This window comes from Delphinapterus leucas, chromosome 4, assembly GCF_059928025.1.
Source record: "Delphinapterus leucas isolate spDelLeu-1000000601 "Yukka" chromosome 4, BTC_Dleu_Yukka2, whole genome shotgun sequence".
Classification (NCBI taxonomy): Eukaryota; Metazoa; Chordata; class Mammalia; order Artiodactyla; family Monodontidae; genus Delphinapterus; species Delphinapterus leucas.
Window position 1 is genome coordinate 127324980 of NC_143132.1, and position 9300 is coordinate 127334279.

Consider the following 9300-nt stretch of genomic DNA (forward strand, 5'->3'; position numbering starts at 1 on the left):
CCCTGCGTGGAAGAGCCCACGCTCTTTGGGCAGGAGTGAAAGGTAAAGGGCCCTTGAGGGACTTTCATGTTCCTGAGAAGGCAGTCGTTGGGGTGGAGCTTGATGGTAAAAACAGCCACCCCTGGCTTTGTCCCTTCTTCCCCACCAGAGGGCTGGAGAATGTTCAACTCATCTGAGTGTTTATTTCATTTAGCAAGTATTTTTTGATGTGTATTATATGTGCAAACCTGACCAGGTTTTCTGAGGAGAGAAGTCTTGGGGGGAAAACCCTCAGTTTATTAATGAATACTTTCGGCGGAATTTTGAATTTCTTTTCTTTTTATTTTTCTTAATAGAGATTCATAATACGTAATTGGGTTGAAAGAAATGCAGGCACTGCCGCAGGGTACGTGGAGTTAGGAGGGAAATCACGAAAATTACGGGCCAGGGCAACGCTGAGATCTGCCGGTGTTTGGAGAATCGGGCGGCACGGGTGACCCGGGACTCCAGGGACCCACCACCTGCCTGCTCGCCTCCACCCGCCCCACCCTACCGCCGAGACCGCGCTCTCTCCTGCAAAGGGTTCCTGCGCAGCCGTGACGTCACGGCGTCGGGGCGGGGCCCGCAGCGGGGGCGGGGCCGTTCCCGGATCTCGCGGAGGGGGCGGGCCGGGGGCGGTGGCCCGGCGGGGAACGCTCAGCCTCTGAGGTACGGGCGTTTAGAGCGCGCCCGCTCGGCTGGAGGCAGGTGCGGAGAGGCGTGGGGGTCGGGATGCCAGGGCCGCCCACAGTCGCGGAGCAGACGCGCCCCGAGCAGAGCGCGCCGGACCCGCGGCGCGCAGGCTTCGTGCTGGGGCTGGACGTGGGCAGCTCGGTGATTCGCTGCCACGTCTATGACCGCGCGGCGCGGATCCGCGGCTCCAGTGCTCAGAAGGTGACCGAGGAGTTGGCGTCGGGGCAGCGGGTCTGGGTCGCGCGGGGCACCCGGGATCGGGTCGCGGGGGGGCGAGAGGGCGGGACCTCCTCATGCGGCTTGGACGCAGCCACCTGCAGCACCACGGGCCCTCCGACCTGAGCGGCGCGCTGGGACCGGCCAAGTCTTCGCATTCCCTCCCCGGGCAGGGCTGAAACCTGCGCGCCCTTCCTGTCGCTGAAGACAGCAGGGGCTCGGTTTGTGACCTGGGGCCGCTCACTCGCTTCCGCTCACCTGAGGATTCGCCTCTCTGGCCTCACCTGGGTGGGACTGCGATGACTCCCGGGGCAGGGCAGGGCAGGGCAGGGCAGGGCAGGCTGGCTGCGCGTATCCAGTCAGAGGGTGCTTTGTGACTTGCTTGGTTTCTCCTGTATTTCCTTGATAGGCGTCCAACCCTGTCTTTATTTACATTTAGGATTTTCAAATCTTGATGGAATTTAAGTTTATGTTCGTAATTCAGTTATCATCATTAACTGCTTCTCAAAGTGCTGAGCAACTGATTCCCAGAGATATGAGAAGTATTGGACAAGTTTTGAAGGCTGTGTTGTCATTACTTTTCTCATTTCCATCTTTGACAATTCATGAAAGTATCTTTTTTTTTCTGGTTTGAGAAACCTATCAAGCCATTAGTTGTTATTAGTAAAGCAACTAACAGATTGGTATTCTTCTGTTCTCGTTTTAATGAAGTGTTGATTTCTACACAGTTGACAGCATGCCAAAAATAATGTTGATTCCATGTGCTGTTTCTTATTTACTCTTCTTTCCAATACCAACATCTTTTTATGTTGGCGGTGTTGGGGGAACAGGAGCTATTAGTTACCTAACCCATTCCCAGCAGCACTGGACTCCCTCATTTGCTTGGTTCCCACCCTTTTTCCCACCCCCTTAGAAGTGTTTTTCAGCTTCAGGGGTTGCCCAGGAGCAGGTCCAGCCAAAAGACTGCTTTGAGCGTTTGATTTCAGGACTTCCTCATTCTGGTTTCAGGACCAGGACAGGGAGCTGGGACTAGAGCAGCTCCCTAGTCCCTCTTCTGTTCACCTCTGCAGGAACACTGCCCACCACCCACACACCCCACCCCTAAACCCACCTGAAAGGACAGCTGAAAGGCGGATTCTGTCCTTCAGCGACTATGTCCTCCTTATCTTTTTATGAGTCTTTATCAGAACACGATGATACTTTACACACAGTCTCCCTTACAATTCTAGACACAAAGTACTTTTGTTTTAAGCAGTGATTTTTTTTTCAAAGAAGTTGAAGTGTTTGAAACCGAAGGGATGCAGGAATTGTTAGAAGATCAAGTTTCACAGTTGCTATATAATTTGGGGGGAATCATTATTTTTTTAGAAATGAGGTAAGTATCTAAAAGATGAATCAAGATTGCTGTGAGCAGCATTAGACTAGAATGGTTTGGTCAGACTCAAAACTGTGGCGAAGGTGTCTGGAAAGGTATGTGAGTAAATAAAAATACAAAAATTCCTTGCCCTCAAAGGATGAAGTGCTATGTCTCAAATTAGGAGTTGAAAGCAGTGCCTCTCATCCTGTGATAGGAGTTTACATCAGTGCTTCTGAAAGTGTGGCTCCCAGCTGCTGGGGTTGAGAGAGAAAAACTAAGATTTAGAAACTTGTGTAGCGACTTGGCAGAGTGATTTTATGTCTGTTGACCTCAATAATAAAACATTTGGGATTTTACTTTGTATGTCCTTTTTTCCTAGAAAGTTGTTTTAATTGTGTCTTAAAAATTGTTGGTTCACAATGAATTACAAATCCGAAAAAAAACCAAACAACAACTGGTCCTTTACTTCAGATGGCTTGAGTTCTTTGGGAAGAATGGTCTTGTTGGTCTATTGCTTCTTAGCACCAGGCTTATTACTTCATGAGTACAGAATAAATAACTGAATTGCATTTAATCAAAGTATTAGGAAATCAGTTTGCTTCATGGGACTCTATGGATTAGACACAGAATTTGTGTTTATTTACTCAAGTGAAAATCACACCTCTGCTAAATTATGTTGGAAAGAATGTATAATAGAAACCCAAACGTCTTAGTATAGGATTTGATTGATATTGCTAAATAAATAGCTTAAAAAGGAGAGAAAGAAGAACTGAACAGATCACCCTTTAGAGATAAGAACAAAGTAGGCTTTGTTGGCCTTTAATTAAAATTGAAATCCCAAACAGGAAACTTTACATTAGAAGGCTAGTACTAGGTCTCTCAGAAGACTTTAATTTTATCTCTTATCTCATTTTTTAATAGCAGAGGCACATTTTTAGCCTTTTTCTATAAGTTGTATTTTTAAAAAAATCTTTCTATGAACTCTTAAATATTGGCATTATATACTAGAGTAGTATTCACAGTTAGAAATCCCACATGTGAATATTTGATATTTTTAGTTTTTCAAAATGAAGAAGGTTCATCATGTTCCCCATTGAAACATCATGCCATTGTGAGAAACCGTAAAAGATGATAACATCTTGGTTGGAAGAACAGGACAGAAAGGCCACTCCAAAGAAAACAGTGGACTCTCCAATACTGTGTACCCTCTGGACATTCTTGAAAAACACTGGTTGTTGTCTTGTTGTCTTTTGTTTTTAATCAACAAAACACGTTTTCTTCTTAGCTTTGATTATATTCTTGATCTAATTTCGGTTTGGTCTTCTAAACTATTGTGACATGTTTAGGGATGGTGAGCTGTCCAGGTTGGTGGAGTCGGAGGAAGGGACCCTGAAGTGCCAGGGACCCTGGTTTGTAGGCTTGACGCGATTATGGCCACGCGGTACGTGGGCCTCTCACTGTTTTGGCCTCTCCCGTTGCGGAGCACAGGCTCCGGATGCGCAGGCTCAGCGGCCATGGCTCACGGGCCCAGCCGCTCCGCGGCATGTGGGATCTTCCCGGACCGGGGCACGAACCCGTGTCCCCTGCATTGGCAGGTGGACTCTCAACCACTGCGCCACCAGGGAAGCCCAAAAGTTGTATATATTTAAGGTATATAAATTGATGTTTTGGTATACGTATACATTGTTAATTAAATAACATAATTAATGTTAATTAGTCATCATGAGTATACAGATGAGACACTCATCTCACACGGTGACCATTTGTGTGTGTGTGTGTGTGGATGTTGAGAACACTTGAGAACTACTCTCTTAGCAAATTTCAAGTGTATAATACATTATTATTAACTCTAGTCACCATGGTGTACATTAGGTCTCTAGACCTTATTCATCTTATAACTGAAAGTTTGTATCCATTTCCCCCACTCCCCTAATAATTGTATTTTTTAATCCTGAAATTGTTAGAATTTCTTTTTTCTTTTGTTTTTTTTGGCCATGCCGCTCAGCTTGTGGGATCTTAGTTCCCTGACCAGGGATTGAACCTGGGCCTTGGCAGTGAAAGCGACAGTCCAGTGAAACCACTGGACTGTCAGGGAATTACCAAAATTTTGTTTTTCTTCATGTCTTTTATTTCTTTGCTGAGACTTTCTATCTTGTTTCAAAAGAATTCACCCTTACTTCTTGGAGCATTTTTATAATAGCTGCTTTAAAGTCTTTATCAGATCTCTGTGTTATGTTGGTATTGGTATCTATTATCTTTTCCCATGTGAGCTGAGATTTTTCTGATTCTTAATATACCTTGTAATTTTGGATTATATCCTGGGCATTTTTTTTTTAATAATTTATTTATTTTTGGCTGTGCTGGGTCTTCGTTTCTGTACGAGGGCTTTCTCCAGTTGCGGCAAGCGGGGGCCACTCTTCATCGCGGTGCGCGGGCCTCTCACTGTGGCGGCCTCTCCCGTTGTGGAGCACAGGCTCCAGACGCGCAGGCTCAGTAGTTGTGGCTCACGGGCCTAGTTGCTCCGTGGCATGTGGGATCCTCCCAGACCGGGGCTCGAACCCGTGTCCCCTGCATCGGCAGGTGGACTCTCAACCACTGCGCCACCAGGGAAGCCCTATCCTGGGCATTTTGATTATCATGTTATAAGACTCCGGGTCTTGTATAAGGTCTATGACAAATGTTGATATTTTTCTTTTAGTAGGCAGTTAATGCAGCTGTGTTCAGGCTACAAATGCTGACCAGCCTTCCTTGGACTTTGGTTTCAATGTTAATTCTGTTTTTAAGATCTTGGAGGTACTATTTGGATCTGCCCTGTGTAGTATGTGCCACCTAGAGGTCAGTCTGGGACCTGGGCAGTGGTCTATTTTTTCAGTTCTGCTTTTAACATCGTTGCTATGCTGTCTGGTATTATATTCATATAAGTGCAGCTTCCAGGTGAGCCTAGGAATTCATCCACAACTTTCTGGAGTAGCTTTCCCAAGCTCTTCCCTCTCAGATCTTCCTGGGATTTTTGGTTCCCTGAGCCTCCCCCTTTTGGGTCCTCTTGCCAGAAGTGGGAGCTTTCATTATCCCATTCTGCTGGATACTTCCTATGTCCACATCTGAAGCTAGGCATCAGGAGTACACAGAGAGAAAAAAGCCATCGGGGGTTCACCTTACCCTCTTAGGCCCCCAGCTCCTCTGATTAGAGAGGAAGTTTTACCTCCCTCAGTATTTTGGGTGCTTGTGGTTTACTGCTGCAGCCACCACGATGGGATAGCCAGGATATAAAAGTATGGAGGCGGGTGTGGGGGGATAAAAAACAAAAGTGAGGGATTTCTCGCATTCCCTCTGAGTGTTAGAAAAACTCTACAGGCGTTTTCACTGCACCCTGATACCCACTTCTGGTTTTCAGGCTGCCTTGAGTCCAGGCCAGGGGGTACCAGAAGAAAAGTGGGAAACTCACCACCAGTTCAGTGGTATTCTAATTCTTATCTTCTTCCCCAGTCTGCCTGCCACCAAATGCTTTTTGCAGTCCACAGATAGCTGCTCCATGCATTCTGTCCAGGTTTTATATCTGTATTCAGTGGGAAAGAGGGGGTGGAGTGTGCTTACTCCATCATAGCTTGAACCAGAACTCAGTACTTTATTTGCTAATTTAAGTTTCTTTCTTAAGTTTGACTTTTTTTAAAATTACAAAAACAACACATCTTCATTGTAGAAAACCTGAAAAATAAAGGTAAACTTAGAAAATAAAATAAAGCTAAAATCTTCTGTAAACTTATGAACTGAAGAAAACTTATTTTGGTGTATCCTTTTTTATTTCATATATGTATTTTTAAAAATTAATTTATTTATTTTTGGCTGCATTGGGTCTTTGTTGCTGCACGCGGGCTTTCTCTAGTTGTGGTGAGCAGGGGCTACTCTTCGCTGCAGTGCATGGGCTTCTCATTGTGGTGGCTTCTCTTGTTGCGGAGCATGGGCTCTAGGTGCGCGGGCTTCAGTAGTTGTGGCACGCAGACTCAGTAGTTGTGGCTCGCGGGTTCTAAAGCTCAGGCTCAGTAGTTGTGGCACAAGGGCCTAGTTGCTCTGCAGCATATGGAATTTTCCCGGACCAGGGCTCGAACCCATGTCCCCTGCATTGGCAGGCAGATTCTTAACCACTGAGTTACGAGGGAAGTCCCTGTATATGTATTTTTCCCATGTTAACAATAAAAATGAATTAGGTAATTAATAAAATCTTGTTTTAAATTATTTTAACCAGTAACCTTAAGACCCAGATGCTATTGACTTGATCTAATGTTGTTTATACTAAATCTTCTCTTTTCCTAAATAGGTAAAAAGTCTTTATCCTCAAGCTGGCTGGGTTGAAATTGATCCTGATATTCTCTGGCTTCAGTTTGTTGCTGTAATAAAAGAATCTGTCAAAGGTATTTGGATTTATAGAAGTAAATATAGGCAGTAAATATGTTTTGTGTGTAATAAAGAGTTTTCCTCAGGCGTCTGTAGAATTTTGTGGGTTTCCTAAGTTATACATACAATATTTTATTGGGGTCACAGTTTCCCAGTAGTTTGGGGAGGGGAACATTTGTGGTTTACACTGAACCACTTTGTCAAGGAAAGGTAACAGCAGCTCTGTCCTCTGCTTTAACTCTTTTTGAGCTGCAGTATTAAAGTCTCACCTTCCCTCTTGGTTCCCTGTTGTAGCTAGTGCCGATTTGATTTCCTGTTGTGTTTAAAATACCAGAGGGTTATAAACAAAGTTACAACACACAGTTCCTGCTCTTAGGAGTTTACAACTGAGTTACCTTTATTGTAAAATAAGTTTTTGTTTTGTTTTTTCCTGAGCAGCCTCTTAATGCAAAGTGCTCTCCTGGCCACAGCCAGGGTTAGAGATCTTAGCTCTTTAAGAACATTTGCAGTGCTACCTTCTTTAAGAATACGGTGAAAGAGTACTTGTCAATTCGAAAAGGTCTTTTACTTCATTTTTCTGACTGAATTGCTTCTCCTTCTCACCTTTCTGGCTTGAAGTATTTCAAAACCTATAAAAAAGAGTTCAGAGAATACTACATTGAACAGCTGTGTACTTTCTCCTAGATTCAAATGTGTTTTACAGTGTTTACATCACCATCCTCTACAAACTATTTTTCTTTTTGGCTGACCAATGTGAGAGTTGGTTGTGATGTAATAACCTGTCATCCGTAAATACTTCATCATTACCTCCAAAGATAAGGAGTATTCTCAAATGGAAACACAATGCAGTTATCACACAGGAAATTTAACATTAACCCAGTGATATTTTCTAATACTTGGTCCTCAATATTCCCCTCTTATCTCAGTCTTCTTTTGTTTTTAATCTCAGTCTTGAATAACTTTTTTTTTCAATCCAAAATCCAACCAGAGATAAGGCATTGCCTTTAGCAGTCAGTCTGTTTAGTCTCCTTTAATCTAGACCATGTTCTTCATGACACTAAGAGTTTTTAAAAGTACGGAAGAGTTAAATAGACTGTCCTGCATTTGGAGGTTGTCAGATTATTTACTTATGATCAGGTTAGATTAAATATTTTTGGAAGGAGTACTGAAAAAGGGGGGGATATGTCTTCCTCAGTGCTCAAACTGAAGTTGTCCCTATGTTGTTCAGTGGGATAAATTGCTTTTTAAAAAGAATATCACGAAAACACTTGAGCTGCTATATTTTAAGCCTTCCAAAAATCCAAGTTTTTATTTGCATTCTAGCATCTGTTTGTGTGGAAAATAAGATCTGTGCTTCAATATTTATACTACTTTCCCTGAGAACTTTCTCTTGTTGCCATCAACTAGCTTCTACTGTGGCAGATCTTTGCTTAAATTAAGATCAATTTTTTAGTATCAGTATTATCAAGAAGAAAATACAATCTGACTTACTTTAAGTAGTGTTTGTTTTTTTCTAATCTTTAAAGCAAAAATGCCGTTTTATTATTATTAGATTATAACCTTTTTTCCCTTTAAGTAAAAAAATACTAGAAAATCATCCTGGTAATGCTTTATTTATTACCTCCAATTGTGTTATTAAAATGCTAAGCCCAGTTGTTTTTGTTAAAGATTATATTAAATGATTTCTTTTTCATATGATAATATTATAAAGAAAAACTTCCTGGGCTTTTAAATGTATCTTTTCTATCTTTATTTTTAGCTGCAGGACTAGAGATGAATCAAATTGTCGGTCTTGGCATCTCAACACAGAGAGCAACTTTTATTACATGGGACAAGTAAGTGCATTGTGCAATAAGAACTCTAATGCTGGGTTCATACCATGGTGAACACATTGCTGAGAAACCTGTTTGGGTAGTTTTAAATTTTTGAAGTAAGAACAGTTTTGCTTGGTTAAGGGGGATGAAGGTGGACCTACTTTCTGGCTTAATTAAATATGCTCGCTGCCAACATTGTTCTCAATGGTGAAAAACTGAAACCATTTCCACTAAGATCAGGAACAAGACAATGTTGTCCACTCTCACCACTGTTATTCAACATAGTTTTGAAAGTTTTAGCCACAGCAATCAGAGAAGAAAAAGAAATAAAAGGAATCCGAATTGGAAAAGAAGAAGTAAAGCTGTCAATGTTTGCAGATGACATGATACTATACACAGATAATCCTAAAGACGCTACCAGAAAACTACTAGAGCTAATCAATGAATTTGGTAAAGTTGCAGGATACAAAATTAATGCACAGAAATCTCTTGCATTCCTATACACTAATGATGAAAAACCTGAAAGAGAAATTAAGGAAACACTCGCATTTACCATTGCAACAAAAATAATAAAATACCTAGGAATAAACCTACCTAAGGAAAAAAAAGACCTGTATGCAGAAAACTATAAGACACTCATGAAAGAAATTAAAGATGATACAAACAGATGGAGAGATATACCATGTTCTTGGATTGGAAGAATCAACATTGTGAAAATGACTCTACTACCCAAAGCAATCTACAGATTCAATGCAATCCCTATCAAACTACCAATGGCATTTTTCACAGAACTAGAACAAAAAATTTCAC

The 9300-nt window shown here is 42.3% G+C and overlaps 1 protein-coding gene and 1 pseudogene across 7 annotated transcripts in view; both read left to right on the forward strand.

Annotated features, from left to right (window-relative positions):
• Positions 1-663: 663 nt before the first annotated feature.
• The window catches only part of GK5 (glycerol kinase 5), a 77029-nt gene continuing 68392 nt past the window's right edge, over positions 664-9300 (forward strand). For 3 of the 6 annotated variants that reach the window (XR_016393128.1, XM_089911051.1, XM_089911053.1), the window contains exons 1-3: positions 664-912; positions 6600-6693; positions 8436-8511. Coding sequence is in view for 5 of the 6 variants with exons in the window: in XM_089911051.1 (XP_089767177.1) it covers positions 751-912; positions 6600-6693; positions 8436-8511 (332 nt within the window). In the remaining variant the exon portion in view is untranslated. The remainder of the gene's footprint in view (positions 913-6599; positions 6694-8435; positions 8512-9300) is intronic. The other 3 variants (XM_022582657.3, XM_089911052.1, XM_022582658.3) reach the window with 3 other exon arrangements.
• LOC149749426 (large ribosomal subunit protein eL15 pseudogene) overlaps positions 8449-9300 on the forward strand; it is a 28697-nt pseudogene continuing 27845 nt past the window's right edge. Inside the window, exon 1 of the transcript XR_016393129.1 lies at positions 8449-8511. The product of XR_016393129.1 is annotated as a large ribosomal subunit protein eL15 pseudogene (transcript). The remainder of the gene's footprint in view (positions 8512-9300) is intronic.